This window comes from Lepidochelys kempii, chromosome 16 (assembly GCF_965140265.1).
Source record: "Lepidochelys kempii isolate rLepKem1 chromosome 16, rLepKem1.hap2, whole genome shotgun sequence".
Taxonomy (NCBI): domain Eukaryota; kingdom Metazoa; phylum Chordata; order Testudines; family Cheloniidae; genus Lepidochelys; species Lepidochelys kempii.
In genome coordinates, this window is record NC_133271.1 from 29,182,352 (window position 1) to 29,200,951 (window position 18,600).

At 39.9% G+C, this 18,600-nt stretch overlaps 1 protein-coding gene across 23 annotated transcripts in view; it reads left to right on the forward strand.

Annotated features, from left to right (window-relative positions):
- RALGPS1 (Ral GEF with PH domain and SH3 binding motif 1) overlaps positions 1 to 18,600 on the forward strand; it is a 399,374-nt gene that overhangs the window by 140,577 nt on the left and 240,197 nt on the right. For 14 of the 23 annotated variants that reach the window (XR_012155323.1, XM_073315016.1, XM_073315014.1 and 11 more), the window contains one exon: positions 14,248 to 14,374. Coding sequence is in view for 22 of the 23 variants with exons in the window: in XM_073315016.1 (XP_073171117.1) it covers positions 14,248 to 14,374 (127 nt within the window). In the remaining variant the exon portion in view is untranslated. The other 9 variants (XM_073315029.1, XM_073315025.1, XM_073315024.1 and 6 more) reach the window with 7 other exon arrangements.

Consider the following 18,600-nt stretch of genomic DNA (forward strand, 5'->3'; position numbering starts at 1 on the left):
ATTCATCACAGGTTTAATCGCACTGTTAAACAATAGAGTGCTAATTGAAATTTATTAAATATTAAATATAAAAGAAATATTATTAAAAATAAAAGAAGTATTTTTCAATTCACCTAATACAAGTACCGTAGTGCAATCCCTTTATCGTGAAAGCGTAACTTACAAATGTAGATTTTACATAACTGCACTCAAAAACAAAACAATGTAAAACCTCTGAGCCTACAAGTCCACTCAGTTCTACTTTTGTTCAGCCAATCGCTAAGAGAAACAAGTTTGTTTACATTTACAGGAGATACTGCTGCCTGCTTCTTATTTACAATGTCACCTGAAAGTGAGAACAGGCGTTCGCATGGCACTGTTGTAGCCGGCAATGCAAGATATTTATGTGCCAGATGTGCTGAAGATTCATATGTCCTTCATGCTTTGTCCACCATTCCAGAGGACATCCTTCCATGCTGATGACGCTCGTTAAAAAATAATGCATTAATTAAATTTGTGACTGAACTTCTTCAGGGAGAATTGTACGTCTCCAGCTCTGTTTTTTACCTGCATTCTGCCGTATATTTCGTATTATAGTAGTCTCAGATGATGACCCAGCATGTTGTTTGTTTTAAGAACACTTTCATTGCAGATTTGGTAAAACGTAAATAAGGTACCAATGTGAGATTTCTAAAGATAGCTACAGCACTTGACCCAAGATTTAAGAATCTGAAGTGCCTTCCAAAATCTGATCAGGACGGAGTGTGGACCATGCATTCAGAAGTCTTAAAAGAGCAACACTCCGATACAGAAACTATAGAATCTGAACCATGAAAATCAACCTACTGCTGGTGGCATCTGACTCAGATGATAAAAATGAACATGCGTTGGTCTGCACTGCTTTGGATCATTATCGAGCAAAACCCATCATCAGCATGGACGCACATCCTCTGTAATGGTAGTTGAAGCATGAAGGGACATATGAATCTTTAGTGTGTCTGGCATGTAAATATTTGCATTGCGCGTCTGGCACGTAAATATCTTGCATTGCCGACTACAACAGTACTATGCAAATACCTGTTTTCACTTTCAGGTGACATTGTAAACAAGATGAGGGCAGCATTATCTCCTGCACATGTAAAGGATGATTAGCTGGGGGTTGGTCCTGCTTTGAGCAGGGGGTTGGACTAGATGACCTCCTAAGGTCCCTTCCAACCCTGAGGTTCTATGATTAAACAAACTTGTTTCTCTGAGCTATTGACTGAACAAGAAGTAGGACTGAGTAGACATGTAGGCGCTAAAGTTTTACATTTTTATTTTTGAATGCAGTTATTTTTTGTACATAATTTTATATTTGTATATCAACTTTCATGATAAAAGAAATTGCAGTACAGTACTTGTATTAAGTGAATTGCAAAATACTATTTATTTTATATTTACAGTGCAAATATTTATAATAAAAAATAAATATAAAATGAGCACTGTATACTTTGTATTCTGTGTTGTAATTGAAATCACTATATTTGAAAATGTGGAAAACATCCAAAATATTTATATAAATAGTACTTTATATTATTGTTTAACAGCGTGATTAATCGCGATAAATTGCTTGACAGCCCTAATCAAAACAGTCTTCTTTGCTTAGAATCAGTCACGTGACATATTTTTGTTAATTTAAATAAAATATAGCTTATTTTATTGTATTTGATTTTAAAATTAACAATGTTTACTTGACTATCAGCATTTCATATTTTAATGCTAGTGGAAAAAGTTGCCTGGGGAAGATGTGGAATCATCATCACTTGAAACAAATTGGAGACTGAAGCTAGACGGTCATCTGTCAGGCCTAATCTTGCAGCATCTTCCTCGATAACATTCTCTCTTCCCAGGCATCCAAAACTCTCATCTGGGCTACTGTCAGTTCCCATTTTAATTACTGTAATGTCTTCCTTTCCAGCTTCCCTAACATCTACATCTCTCCCCATAGGTCTGTGCAAAATACAACTGCTAATATTTTCCTTGTCTGTTGCTCTGACCGCATCACACCTATATTTGAATTCCTCCACAGGTTCTAGTTGTTTCTCCAAGTCAAGTTCAAGCTTCTTGTTTTCACCTTGAAGGTTCTTCCTAACTCTCCTCTGTCCAGTCTTGTCACTTGCCATACTGCCGTGTCATCTCTCCTCTACCAGTAATATATCAGTATTGTATGATTGTCATCTTCTCCCACAAACATCCCCTATATCTTCTTCTATGCTGCCCTTTGTGTGTGGAACACCCTCCAGCAGTTGATTACGAAGACCAATAGCTTCTCCTCTTAAGACCCAACTCATGTTTTGTCATGAAAGCTTGTCACATTTTCTATGATGTAGTCAATAGGCAGGACTGAAGAAGCAACCTTATTACTAACTTTGGTTCTATCCCATGTGAATACAGTTCAGTGACATTCAGCATCCCTGTTGTTTGTTCACTTGAATAACACATAGCCAGGCTTATCTCAGTATTTGAGATGCTTGTCTACAATTGTGTACTTATAACTATTAATATTCCTTTAAACCTTCCTACTAATCCCTTTCCATTCGTATAACACAATGAGAATCTGCACTGCCTAACCCGTGCTTTCCCCACAAACTGATTAATAACTCTCCACTCTGTTGTATGCGTTTAATCCTATTAAAATTAATGGCTGGGTTCCATCACTATAACCAAGAAGAGAACTTGTGGCTTATTGTTATGGTAAAATGTGTGCCAGTGAAACCTGCTCTCCTACCAAAATATACATCTTTCTTTATATAATCAGAAACTGCATATTCTCACTGTGGTCCTAGCTACCCCTTTAAATTAAATGGTCCCTACTAATCCTAGTAAATGGATCATATACCAAACAGAGGCACTTAGCATGCATTTCTGTCTCACCCATCTTTCCTTTTTTTTGCAGCGCTCACAGGTACAGCAATAATTAATCACATACTGAACAATACCTGGCTAATATAAATTTGGCAGTGTCCTGCTAGTAGTTTTTCCTACTACTGTGTGTCCTGTAAATTAGGATGTTTATTTGCCAGCGACAGCAATTGCTTCCTGCATTCAAAGGGAACCAACAGTCTTTTGGTAAACCTCACTCCCTTCTACTGCACCTCACTAGTTGCAGTGCTGCCTGCAAAGTATTGCATCTTTTGTAGACACTTTCTCTCTGAATGCTCTTCTGTCATCTTCTAGTTTCTTGCTTTTCTTTATAGTTTAGTAGGATTGGGTCCTGGAGTTGCATTTTGATCATCTGCTTTTTCAACAGAATTGTTTCATTTTAGGTTGTTGTTGCTCTAATAAACATTCATTTCACTAGTAGATAAAGTATAAAGGACAGGTTTCAGAGTAGCAGCCGTGTTAGTCTGTATTCTCAAAAAGAAAAGGAGTAGACCTAAAAGTTGCAGTTCTTCAACAAAAAAAACTTCAAAAACAGACTCCAACGAGAGATTGCTGAATTGGAATTAATTTTAAACTGGATACAATTAACTTAGGCTTGAATAGAGACTGGGAGTGGATGGGTCATTACACAAAGTAAAACTATTTCCCCATATTTATCCCAACCCCCACTGTTCCTCAGACGTTCTTGTCAACTGCTGGAAATGGCCCACCTTGATTATCACTACAAAAGGTTCCCCCCCCCCCGCCGCTCTCCTGCTGGTAATAGCTCACCTTAAGTGATCACTCTCCTTACAGTGTGTATGGTAACTCTCATTGTTTCATGTTCTCTGTGTATATAAATATCCCCACTGTATTTTCCACTGAATGCATCCAATGAAGTGAGCTATAGCTCATGAAAGCTTATGCTCGAATAAATTTGTTAGTCTCTAAGGTGCCACAAGTACTCCTTTTCTTTTAAAGTATAAAGCTGTCTGTGATTTCCTTGTTTTGTCCATTCTAAAGCTATTTTTCATCTGCTCGTGATCAGAACCCTCCAAATCCAGTTGTCCACATATTACCCCTCATTCGCTATGACTATATGGTCCTTCCATTGACTTTAGTAGGATCTGGATCAGGCCCAGATGATAGCTCTCCCAGCTGGAAGATAAAGATGACATTCAAAGTTTTTTGGAATTCAATTTTTTATCTCATTATACTCTTGGTCCATCAACTTCCACTTCCATCGTATTTATTTTTGTTAAAACTCCTATTTTCATTAAAAATAGTGGTTGATTAGCTTGGTTAGCACATTAGGATGCTTCACTATCAAAATCTAAATAAATATCTACTTTAGTAGGACAGGGTAACTCTGCTTTCATCCCACACTCTGAAGCTTCTGTCTAAAACTAAATAATAATGTAGCTACAAGTATCTCCTTTTTTGGCTTTCTCTAATCTTTGCATTCTGTGTGCTGCCCCTCCTGAACTAGGTTTTCAAAGATAGAAAGTCCATGTCTCATAAACCAGGGTTACTTTTAAAAAACGTAAGTAAGAAGTTAGACTGTAAACTGGATGGATAGAAAATGTAGTGCTCTCCTGAGAATTCCTAAATGGAAAAGGATACTGTATCACTAGAAATTTGCAACTATACCTCTTAATATGTTGCTCAGCTCATTTCCATCTGATTATTTTGGGAGAAAACAATGTAAACGGTAGAAAGTCATGGTCTGTCAACACGTGACTACTCACATGAGTTTGCAAGTTACGGATTTTCGTTTTTTAAAATTCAAATGATTGCTCATTTTCCATTCTTCTTCGAGTGATGTCCCTATGGGTGCTAGACTTTAGGTGTTGGTGTGCCCCTGTGCCCATAGCCGGAGATTTAAGGTAGCAGTGCCCGGTTGGGTCTCACATGTCTTGCGCCACTTTAGGCAGTTAACTGGCGCTGTACGACCACTATCGGCAGCCTCTGATAAAGGGCCCTTCCTCCATGGCACGGGCTCCTGATCAACCCACCAAGAAGGTAGCAAAAAAAGGGGATACCATGTCCCCGACTTTGGAGTTGACCAAGAAAAGGTGCTCTGCTCACGAGCAAACGTTCCTGGTACCGACTGCACCGGTTATGTCAATGGCTGAAACAGCAGGCCCCTCCGGCACCGTTGGTACCAAGAAACTGAAAGCTCCCAAGCAGCCAAGTTCGGTCACAGGCACCAAGGGGAAAATGAAACCCCATGCCGCAGTACCATTGAACACAAAAAAGCGATCAGTACCGAGTACTTCAATAACTCGGATGCTAATGCTGTCGCCTGGTGCAGCCATCGCACACTTCAGTCACACACTGGGGCTGACAAGCAGTTTCCAACATGCAGTACCATTTCCTGCCCCACCAATTGTACCAATACTGGGCACATCACAGCAATTCCTCCACCACAAAGACCTCTCCGTTTAGTTGGTACCAGAGTCCCCCATCCTCGGCACCGACAGTACCTCGGTACCCACAGCACTTAGTCAAACCAGTTCTCCACCTCTGTCTGCTCCACAATTCTCCAGTGAGAATGAAGAAGGAGATGAGGATGTGGGGTATTCTCCACCGTTACATTCCTCCCCTGTGGCTGCTCATACCACGCAAGCCCCTCCATGTATGAGCCACCTGAGAAACCTTCTGAACAAACCCTGGTACAGGAAACCCCGGCTGCCCACTGTACCCTTCCAACCATAATGGCATTTTTGGAACCCGTGGGCTACATATCTACAACAACAGGACATACCTGTTGGCCTTCCCACAGCTGACACACATCAAGCACCTTTCTTGACGCCACAGGGCCTACCTGGCACCTCTGAACAGGGGGCTCAAAAGGAGGAGGAGAATTCTCTGATCAAGACAATTTCCCTGAAGTCCATTTCTCCTCATCCTCACCGAAGAACACTATTATGCCCCACCTCCCACCAGAGGTGATGATTTAAAACAATTTAAAGACCTCTACAAGAGAGTTGCCACTTCACTGGACATCTCCCTGGAAGAGGTCCAGGAATCACGACACAAGCTAGTTGACATACTGCACCCTTCGATCTTTTCTAAAATCCCCCTTCCCTTGAATGATGTATCCTGTGAAGTTGCTATGGCAAATGCCTGCAATGATTCCACCTACCTGTAAGAGTTCTGATAAAAAATACTACATGCCTGCAAACGGCTCTGAATTCCTTTTTTCACATCCAACACCTAATTCATTGGTGATCAACGCCGTATATTCTGCTGCGACCTTAAAATTGAGAATTGCAAACTAGGAGGCCTTATTGGCAAAGTATAATCAGAATAACTACTCACGTCTCTCTGAATTGACTGCCTTTATTCCAGATGACAAACAAGAACGATACAAATCGCTCATTACAGAAGGTCAACCCACAACCAGAACAGCATTACAAGCTGCCCTTGATTCAGCTGCGATATCCATAGCAACCGCCATTGTTACGTGACAAACCTCGTGGCTCCACCTATCTGGATTCCCAAAGCTTGTACAGTTGACCGTGGAGGACTTACCATTCAAGGGATCCAAACTTTTCATGGACAAAACAGATGAGTCGTTGCACACTCTTAAGGACTTGAGGGTGACATTGCAATCTTTGGGCATCCGCACACCTAAGACCAAAAAATGACAGGGCAGTTATCAAGTCCCTCAACGATTACAACCCCCTCCATTTGCACAACTCAATAGATACTACAACCCTCAGGGTCGAAAGTAGAGGAGACGGCAGTCCACTCCCTCGAATACTACATCTCAACCATCAACTTAACCATCAACATAACAGAGGTTCTTCAAGATCCACTACGCTCCCTCCTCCCCTCTGCTTTGGAGTTTTATCACTTTACTCTGCAGTAGAGAAGGAACAGACTGGGGGTTGGTCACACAGCACCAGTTAACTGCCTGAAGCAGCGCGAGACAGGGACCACGCGGATGATACTAAACTGGGAGGAGTGGTAGATACGCTGGAGGGCAGGGATAGGATACAGAAGGACCTAGACAAATTGGAGGATTGGGCCAAAAGAAATCTGATGAGGTTCAATAAGGATAAGTGCAGGGTCCTGCACTTAGGACGGAAGAACCCAATGCACAGCTACAGACTAGGGACCGAATGGCTAGGCAGCAGTTCTGCGGAAAAGGACCTAGGGGTGACAGTGGACGAGAAGCTGGATATGAGTCAGCAGTGTGCCCTTGTTGCCAAGAAGGCCAATGGCATTTTGGCATGTATAAGTAGGGGCATAGCGAGCAGATCGAGGGACGTGATCGTTCCCCTCTATTCGACATTGGTGAGGCCTCGTCTGGAGTACTGTGTCCAGTTTTGGGCCCCACACTACAAGAAGGATGTGGAAGAATTGGAGAGAGTCCAGCGAAGGGCAACAAAAATGATTAGGGGTCTAGAACACATGACTTATGAGGAGAGGCTGAGGGAGCTGGGATTGTTTAGCCTGCAGAAGAGAAGAATGAGGGGGGATTTGATAGCTGCTTTCAACTACCTGAAAGGGGGTTCCAAAGAGGATGGTTCTAGACTGTTCTCAATGGTAGCAGATGACAGAACGAGGAGTAATGGTCTCAAGTTGCAGTGGGGGAGGTTTAGATTGGATATTAGGAAAAACTTTTTCACTAAGAGGGTGGTGAAACACTGGAATGCGTTACCTAGGGAGGTGGTAGAATCTCCTTCCTTAGAGGTTTTTAAGGTCAGGCTTGACAAAGCCCTGGCTGGGATGATTTAACTGGGAATTGGTCCTGCTTCAAGCAGGGGGTTGGACTAGATGACCTTCTGGGGTCCCTTCCAACCCTGATATTCTATGATTCTATGGTTCACACGATCCAACTGGGCACTGCTACCTTAAATCTCCGGCTATGGGCACAGGGGTGCACCAACACCTAAAGTGGAGCATCCACAGGGACACACATCTCGAAGAACCTCCATTACTGCATGAGCTGAGTAACGTTCTCCTCCTTATTAATGTGTTTTCTTATTGTCTCATATTGGCCAGCCAGCCAACCAGCTGTTCTCAGGGTCTCTGGGCATCTACTTAACAGCCACACCCATAAATCATCTTGAGCAATTGTGTTAAATTATCCCAGAGGGACAAACTTGCTCTTTTGTCCATTGTCGTCATAATGAGAACCTTACATCCAGGTTTTAGTTTCACAGTTGGTTAATTATAAACCTCAAGATTCCAAATATTGTTAACTACACTTAAACTGAAAATATACTCCTTAAAAAGGTCTGAAAAAAATCTTCATCTGCTAGCTCCTGATAAGTAATGATACCAAAGGAATCACTAATGCATCTTACTCCAAGTGATTGTTTCCAAATGTTTATTAATGCTCCTTGGCAAATCTGATTTAAAAGTCTGATGAGTAGATAAATATGAGTAGATAACATCTACTGGTGAGTAGATAAATGTGCCTGACAAAAACTATCTTGTATTTCTCTGCCATTTTTCTCATTTCTTTTTTTCTTCCACCTCTCTCTGACTACAGGGTTTGGTCCTAAATCTACCACATCTTCAGCTTAACTCTCATATCATAGTACATCAGCTAGAAGAAGGTCTGTGCTGGAAGCATGCAAAATCTTAAATAAATTTATTGAATGTTTGCCAAGATAAATGTTTTCACAACTAAACCAGTAGTGACACCTACAGTTAATATTTCTGTTCTAGCCCCTGTTTTCCATCACTCACATGTTTTCAAAACTTTTGCCCATGGGCTGATATTTTCTAGCCTTGGCCTATATCCAAAGTTAATTAAGTCTGAGGGGGAAAATAGGTCAACTACTTTCATGTGAATGGGAAATTTGAAAACATAGAAACAAACTCTACAATTGTAAAAAGATTTCTAACGCTAGCCTCAGTGAGATGTGCCTTTGACTATTTTGACAAACATTGATTTTAATTTGGCTGAATAATGACCTTTTATACAGAGTGCATGGAATAAGGCAAGGCTTCTTCACACCCCGGTATCATTCACAGCACACACGAGTGCATTTTTAAAATTGTATACTGTATTTGTACATTATGTATTGAATGAGGTGAAGGGGTGTTGCCTCATTCAGTGCACACATTACACAGTGTGCATCCCCCCTGCTCTACTAACTAATTAGACAACAGGGGCACACTTCACGGACCAGGCTCCCCAGGCTGATAATGTAATAACCAAAATTCTGAAATGAAATGCTTAATGCAACCCATTATACATACAGAAAAAGCTAATTATATATTCAGTAAAGGTACTGTCCAGAGAACACGAGCCAATCCAAAACATAATTTTTACATTTTAGGAATTGGGGGGGGGGAAAGTGGGAGGTCGTTTTTGTTTTTAAATAACCTTATTAAAAGGAAACTTTACTACTTTAGGTAAAAAAAAAATTGCTGTATCCTAAAATAATCCTACTTCTTCTTACATTGTTTTGTTTGTATCTTTTAGTTTGTAGTATCCTGTGGCATGACTCTGTCCTAACACGTGAGGATGGTTGCCAAATCCACAATTACTGTTTTTTTCTTGTATTGTTTCTTATAGATGTATAGAATAGTCCAAACATATATCAAGACTCTCTGGTTTGTAGGAGAGCTTAGGAATATAGTACTTCCACTATCCTGGTTTTTGGTTCATATAAATTCAGTGGCAAATGTTTGCCTTTCAGATTATGTAAGAGTATGAATCACAAAACTTGAATGTACCCATAAGAGGGGATGGGGCAAGTACACTGATTTTTAATTTTTTTTGTAAAGAAAAACCTCAGAGATTGAACCCCCATTTTGAGCACACTAATTCTTTCATACAAAGTTATTTAGCTGGGTAAACGGTTCCATTCACAGCCTCTAGGACAAATGTAGCAAAACAGAAATATCTCAAGTTATTATTTCTTTTGTTTATTGTAGTACCCATGATATGCTGGACACTTTCCAGATATGCAAGACGAGACGGTCTCTGCCCCAAGGAACTGATAATCTTCGGATAGACAGAGAGGTCAGGAAAGGGTAATAACAAAAGGGATAACAAATAACAAAGTAATAACAAATCAGCATGATCCACTGTAGGGAACACCGTCTAAAAGCAGAGAGAGTAATGGTCTTGCACATGTTTTGAAGAATATATGAGGCCACATGAAAAGATACGGAGGAGATTATTCAAGAAGATGACGGTTGGGTAGGAAAGGATAACATTGGTGGCAGTGTGGAAGGGGCAGGGTATCATGTGAAGCACAACAGGGAAATATAAGTCGGCAGGAGCAGATTCATAGAGAATCTTGAAAGTGGTAGCTATTATTTAAATCTCATGCAATGGCAGATGGAAACACGGTGGAGAGCGTCAAAGAGAGGAATGACACAATCAAATCAACAGACCAGGAACATAAGAACGGCCAGACTGGGTCAGGAAGATGGCTAGTAGTTCTAAGTCAGTAATTTTTTTTTTCAGTGAAAATAACTTGATGAATGTATTGGGCTCAGAGTATTTTGAATATTTTTTTTCCAAATCTGGCTTTTCTGAAGTGTCTGGGATGCACTTGATGTGCATTCATCTTCGGTACCAAACACGTGTGACCTTAAAAAAATATTAGATTAGAATTAAAAATGACATGGTTTTAAAATAGTATTATTTTAAATACTTTATTCGTTATCTGTAATGTAGTCATGGCTTTTCCAGTGTGCAGTAGATACATTGCTAAAATTGAGGATTCATTGTGAATTGTTATTTAAACATAGTACAGAACGTTTCCTCAGGTTAAATGATAATATTCAAGGGCCTGATCCTGTTTTTCATTTTTTATTTGATCAGTTTTCACTAACACAAGAAGTCCAGTTTGCTTCCCTGGTACGTCTTATGTGATTAAAGAGTCCCTAATGTGAATATTTTCTAGAATCAAGCATGAAATTTATGTTTGCCTCATGCCCCTCAAACGTGCATTCCTTGAGACCAGAGGTAAAATTAGATTGTGGGCAGACGTTGATGGGCTCCCCATAATGATAAAAATGTGCCCTTTGGCTAGAATAAAAACTAGAATTTGGACACATTTTGATATGATTCCTATACCTGTCAAGATGTGCCCACTTCAGACTGTAGGAAGGCACATTTTGATGGGTTCCCTATACCAGTCAAAATGTACCTTCTGTAGACCTCATTGTGTATTACCCTGCCCCTTATGCTAGACAGTGAGTGTTCAGATAAAGATAAATCACAGTGTAGGAGAAAGAACTTGGGATCTGAATTATAGGACATTCCTGCAGGTCAACTCCTACAACAGATTCAATCTCACATATTATTGCAGGAACCCAGCGCTGCTTCAGTGTACTTGGGAAAGTGAAACACTCACTGAAACTAAGGGCAAAGTTTGGATGAAAGCAGGAGCCTCATGGAGACTTCAGTTGCCAAGTGCACCTGTGCACACACCCTGCATATACTCACTTCAGAGTACGTCATGTTCAGAGACGTTTACATCTGCTTAATAACAAAACGGGTATGTTTGGATGTATGGCAGATTTTGACATGACACCTCCCCACCTATTCCTTCTTACTTGTTGCTGGACCAGGAGAAGCAGAGTTACACTAGTTTAGTTTAATGTGTGCTTTTAAATCAGGTTAGTTAAACCATCTTGAAAGATTGTATGGACATTCTTGATTTAAAATTAAATAAGAAACTCAGAATATCGTAGAACATATTCTAGTTTTCATGTAATTTGGAAATATGCCCATACTGATCAACCCCAGCTTCAGAAATTTTCTTGCAGACAAAATTTTCCATAAAAATGTACCTTAAATGGATAAATAGAATTTAATCTAGCCTTTTATGTAAAATAAATTTAGCTAAATTATTCTGTAAATCAGAATGTTTATATAGCAGGATTAGATGATACACAACATTAAATAAAGAGGGAGTCATGTCATTCAAAGTTAATGTGATCCATACTGGGTGAGCTGTTAACTGTTCAGAACTGTGAAATAATTGATTATATAGTTAAAACTGTCAAAAAATTAAAATATAATTTTATTAAAATGCTTAAAAGAAAAATGCCTATGCTTCTTCTAGGGTATGAAGATTTGGTATTGAGGCTCTGATCCAGTAAAGAACATAAGTACAAGCTTAACTTTATGTGATGAGCGGTCCCAAGTATGTGCAAACAGGGAAACTTAAACAATGGGACTACTCACATCCTTGAAACTAAGCACATACATAACTGATTGCAGAACTAAGACTTAAAGAAGTTTCTAAGAGTTTACATTTTGTATCCTTGTGAAATATACTAGTGCATTAAAATTTGCCTTCAAGGTATCTATGAATGACAGAATGTCATTAGGTAAATAAGAAATGAAATATATGATGTATGCCCAGTTTAATTTAGAAAGCAAAATGTTAAGCCATTATTTCGGAAATCTATCAGTAAGGGATATTGTGATCCTCTAAGGAAGAAGAAATTAACTTCCCTTTGCCTTAGACAAGATGTTGTTTCTGATGTTTTAGAAAGCTGTTGCATCACAATCTTTGTTGTGATTGCCATTGCTGATACTGCTAACACTACTCATATCACTATTTTCCTACATTTGTTAAAAGTAAAATGTTTTTTGTTCTCACACTGAATTTTTTGTGAAATCAGAAACAGATTCTGCAAGGAATTTCATTATAATTGATTTCAGCTACAAAAATGGTAAAATTCTACAATGCTGGCATATTTCTACATCAGTGAAATTTGCCAGCTAGGAAGTGGTGAGCTTTTGCACTAGATCGAATTAGGTCTTGATTGCTCCAGGGAGACTGAAGCATCCGCGCAGAGCCCTAAGAACTCCATGTTTCTCTGTACAACAGTTGATAGGCATGAATTGCAATGTAGGATCAGAGCTTTAGTGAATATTCATAAAACTCACATCCCTTTTAATGTGAAAAGGGAAAAGAGGTGATTTCAGAAAACTCCAGCTGTTGCAGCCTTTCATTTGTGTTTACCATTTTCCCCAGTTTTTTTAATCTCACTGACAACTGGTGTAGTTTTTCATTATTCATATTCAACTTGTGTATGCACCATTCTTAACTTGCGTAGGCCTTGATCCTTCAATTTAAAGTGCACAGGTTTGGGCTATAGAGTAACTCCTCCAGAAATGTAGAGATGCCACACTTCCCATACAGTCTGGTGTGTCTGTGAGGTACTTTCTGCTTGGGAGTGGAAACAAAGGAACCTAGAACAGGGCAGTCACAGGTTATATTGAGAGAGTAGTAGGCATTTTTGTTACCTTATTTCAGTACATAGTTTCCGTTCTTAATAAAGGGTTTATCTTGAAACCTGTCTGCTTGCAATAAGATACTACAAGTTTGACTGCTGCAGCCACACAGAGCCCCACTCTGGCTTGACTGTGCTCTCCTGCTTTAGTGAAGCAGTCCACTCATGTGTTATCCATTGCAGGATCGGAATCTTGATCACTATGACCAGTCTCCTGGCATTGTAAAAATATTAGTTGTAAAGTCCTTTATTAAGCTTTCTGGAACAAGAATTGGAATATTAGGAGGGAGCTGTCCAGATAGCATTGTGGACATGAGATCTTTCTCTTACCCTAAAATTCAAGTGTAAGAACTCAATATTAAGTAGTCTGCAATACCATAATTTTTATGCATCAATACTAGCTCCAACTGGCTTTTTAATTGTGGCTTCAAAAATATTAGCCAGGTATATAAAATCAGCTAAAAGTGAATGAATATTTTTGATGCAGTATATTACACATATATGCCTCCATAGTTTAGGACATCAGACTCTTATTCTGACCTGTTTTGCTGTACTCTGTGTAACTTGCCAAGATTATGTAGCAAATAGTAAGATTATCCAGAAATATAATTATTTTAAGACTTTAAGACTTTTTCTTCCAAGGTTTTAGCAACTCTGTTAACGTTTATAGATGTGCTTTTTTTGAGACACTGATGAAATGGTGTGTCTTGCATATAGAGAGAGAGCCCTTTCTCAGTATTAGTTATTTTAAGTTTCAAAATCAAGAGCATATAATATTCTGTAAATTAGGAAAGAATGTTAATGTCTGGATTATAACATTTTACATATTACCCTTAAAAAATTAACACAGATGATGTTAAGGTTAACATTTTATCATTTACGTAAAAATGTATATAAAAGATGATAGATTGACAAAATATATATAAATAATACTATAAAGATCTGTCTACAGCTTCAGAGTTAAGAATGAAACTATACTTTTATTTTAATGTGCAAAAAACTTTCAAATATTATGCTAGTTTTGGTTTGTTTGTTTTAAATCTAACCAAATCTCCTTGTAGTATGCTTTTCTGTCTTCTGGGTGACACTATCTCTTGAGTTTGTATTTACTGTTTTTCTTTCTCTTCTCTTTAGCTTCTAAATCGCAAAGACAAGACCACCTTTGAGAAGTTAGACTACTTAATGTCTAAGGAAGATAACTATAAGAGGACACGGGAGTACATCAGAAGCTTAAAGATGGTCCCTACTATTCCCTATTTAGGTAGGTGTGAAAACAGGGTTGTGGTATCTGTGGAAATATATTCAGTTTTGAATAAGAAGTCTTTGCTGTTTCTGACTGACAAGTAGCCAACTGGAACGTAGTGCACTTGAAGCAAACCACATATTGAACATGTGGTTCACTTAGTTTGTTGTTCAGAAAAATTAAAGGTAGTGAAGGATTTTAAGGTGTAATAGTGTCTAAGATCACCGTGAACTTGCAGAGTTTTCATCTTCACATTAAATCTGAAAATATAAATACATCAATGTTTAATGTGGATCATAGCTCTTTTTAATTTACAAGAGGATTGCATTTCAGGAATGTCTTAAATTTAAGTTTTTGTTAGAGAGACAAGATGGTGTGGTAATATATTTTACTGGACCAACTTTTGTTAGTGAAAGAGAAAAGCTTTCAAGTTATTCAGAGCTCTTCTTCAGGTCTGGAAAAGGTATTCAGAGCATTACAGATAAATATAAGATGGAACAGATTGTTTAGCAGAAGTAGTTAACACACATTCTAAGGGACTATTCAAGGTAAAGCCCATTAATACCCCTTCAGTTAAAAAAACGGGGAGGTTACGGGGTGTGGCAGAGCTCCTTCTCTGCGTCAGTGGATTCTGCCCTTTTCTTCATTGTCCCCCGACTTTAGTTGAGTTCTGGGCTCAGTAGCTCCTCCCCAGACTGTGGGAGGGGTCTTTAGCAGTGGGGGAGGGGCCTTTAACACTTCCCATCACCCAATAAGATCACTCTCCTATAGTGCTGAGTTGGCGCCTGGAGCTCTCCACCCTTCAAATTCCCTGGCGCGCACTTCAGGAGGTGGAGGCAGCCTTATTGCCCACTTCTTGGGTCTACTTCTAGCAGGTCCTGCGAGAGGGCACCCCCCGCCCACCCCTCACCCCAGGCCCTCTGGATATTTCCATCAAGCCCCTGCCCTGTAAGCCTTCCCGTCCTCCTTCCCTTTGTACTCCGAGCCAGCTGCGCGCCTTGCAGCCGATCCAGTTTCAAACTGCGCCGAGGGAACAACTGTACACACTCGTGCTTCACACACTTCATTTCCCCATCCTCATCTCCCACCCTGACACCAAGTGGTGGGACCTATTACCTAAGTACAGCTAAAGTTCATTGGAGCTATGCTTTGAATGTATAAAATGCTATACAAATACTAAGTGTTCTGAAAAAATCATGCCCTAGACATCTCAAGTTGGATGTCCCAAATTGGTGGACACCTCACAATTTTGGACTTAACCTCACTGTTCTTCAGTTCCTCATTTGTAAAATAGAGATAGTACCAACTATCTCAGTTGTCTCAGGCAGAGTATCTAGAAACTGAGCACAGTTGCTGGCCACCTATTAACAGTTTGGTTTAACTTATACAGGCAGCATCTTATAGGAACTCTGCAGCAGAGGCTAGAATAGAATCCAGTTCTCCAGAATAGCATTCAACTACAAGATCATCCTTTCTCTTTCTGCAGTCCCCTGCCTCATTCACTACACATCTTCCAACTTCAGCAACAAGTGAGAGAAGGGTCCTTTAGACAACAGCCTCTTTCACTACACAACCCTGATTCGTTCCCTGAGCACAATCCATCCTGTGCACTAAATGAGGCAGGGATCATGTGGAAAAAATGTGTAATTGTGTGATGAAAGACGGTATCATAGTGCATCTGCACAAGAAAACAAATGGTCGCATTTGTGACGCCTGCGTGCCAGCAAACAAGAGTATTGAGAACACAAAAGAGGTGGTTTTCCTGCTCTCAATTCCATTGCTCATTTCCATTCCACAGCAGCTGCAGCAACCAGAAGGAACAATATAAGGAAAGTCCTTCTCCATCCCTGTAGCCATGAATTAGAGCTTTCATGCTCAGTGCAGACCAAATCTTTACAGAATTTTGCTGCCAGCTTCTAACAAGCCTCCACTGAGTGCATGCAAACAGCAGTTTTCAAAGGCTTTTAACTTGAATGAAGCTGAATGGATTTTCACCAAGACAGCAAAAGGATTCTCTGTCCCCAGAGCAATCCTCATGGCAAGTTTGAAACATGGAGGTACTAGAGTTTCACAACAAAAGAGTTGTAAGAATATTTTAACACTGGCAAAACAATGTATTGTCTCCTAGTTCTTGGAAGAAGCTAAACAACCTTTGCTGAAGCTTTTTTTTTTTTTTTTTAAATTACCCTAAGTTGGACGTTCTGACGCTTTGGGATTTAACCTAGACCAGTAAGGGTTGTTACCACCTGCCCTGTAACTCTGGGTGCCTTCATTGCTATGCTGCGGTGGCTCACAGCCCTGGCACCAACTGCCAGCTTATAAACATGCACTTCACACCCTGGTTTTCACCACCCAGTTACTTTTTGCAGAGTGACCCCAACACCTCCCGCCCAGTCCCGAATTTCCTCCAAACCGTCTGCTAATGTGACAATCTGCTCAGGTTCCTAGAATTGTGAGTAACTGTGTTACCCCTCTAATTCTCACCAAGTGAGAGTTTTGCTACTGCTAAGCTGTGTGACAACTCCCTGACATCGTAACTTGTCTGCCTTGCCAGCAAACTCTTCAGGACTCTACCAGTCCGAATCTTGCCTTGCAAGTAACAAACAGTAAACCACAACTACTGAGTTCCCCAGAGATATCTCCGAACAGTGGTCAGCTGTCTCCTGGAATACTCACAGAAAGTATTAAATTTGATGCTCCTTTAAAGAGACGATACGCTGCAGCTCATTAATTGAACTGTGGTTTGACAAAACACTCATATTTCAATTATAGAACTGATATGGTTTATTATAAAAGTAAAAGAAGTTTATTTAACAAAAGGACATGGGATTAAGTGATACCAAATATGAGGAATAAAGACGGAAATAGTTACAAGCAAACAAATATGAAAATATGCTTCCAAGACTAAAAATTAACAAGCAAATTACAATCTTTGCTTAAACAGATTTCTCACCTGTATTTAGTTTCCAGAGACTTCAACCCCTTTGAAATCAAGAGCTCTGGCCGCTTGATCCCCCACGTTGTGGGTCCCAAAATAGCTTTCTGTTTCTGCTCATATTTCCCAAATTTCATTAACCATGTTATAGGAGTCAGGAAGGCTTCCTGCTGTTATTCCCTTCCTGTTTTGTCTTCCCATCCCTTACTGATTTGTATGTAAATGGGCTTCTATTGTTTTGATTCAGTAATGTTTAATTTATATTTCAGACCGGTTGTTAGTTGCTTTCCTTCCTGACTGAGAGAGAACCTGTTTCTCCCTGTGTTTGGTCACAGACTTCAAAACATAATATCACTGCGTATTCATAATTCCTCACGTAGTGTTAATGCAGACATTTCACAATGATATTAATCACCAGTGTGTCACAGGCTTTCATAAAAGAGTTTGCTTGATACAAAAAGAAAAGGAGTACTTGTGGCACCTTAGAGACTAACCAATTTATTTGAGCATGAGCTTTCGTGAGCTACAGCTCACTTCATCGGATGCATACCGTGGAAACTGCAGCAGACTTTATATACACACAGAGATCATAAAACAATACCTCCTCCCACCCCACCCTTGACCATCAAGGTGGGCCATTTCCTGCACAAATCCAGGTTCTCTCACCCCCTCACCCCCCTCCAAAAAACACACACACAAACTCACTATCCTGCTGGTAATAGCTCATCCAAAGTGCCACTCTCCCTACAATGTGCATGATAATCAAGGTGGGCCATTTCCAGCACAAATCCAGGTTTTCTCTCCTCCCCCACCCCCATACACACACAAACTCACTCTCCTGCTGGTAATAGCTCATCCAAAGTGACCTGGATTTGTGCAGGAAATGGCCCACCTTGATTATCATGCACATTGTGTAGAGAGTTGTCACTTTGGATGGGCTATTACCAGCAGGAGAGTGAGTTTGTGTGGGGGGGGGTGGAGGGTGAGAAAACGTGGATTTGTGCTGGAAATGGCCCAACTTGATGATCACTTTAGATAAGCTATTACCAGCAGGACAGTGGGGTGGGAGGAGGTATTGTTTTATGATCTCTGTGTGTATATAAAGTCTGCTGCAGTTTCCACGGTATGCATCCGATGAAGTGAGCTGTAGCTCACGAAAGCTCATGCTCAAATAAATTGGTTAGTCTCTAAGGTGTCACAAGTCCTCCTTTTCTTTTTGCGAATACAGACTAACATGGCTGTTACTCTGAAACCTGTCACTTTGCTTGATACAGTTTGATAATACAGTAATATTGTATATAATCAGGTG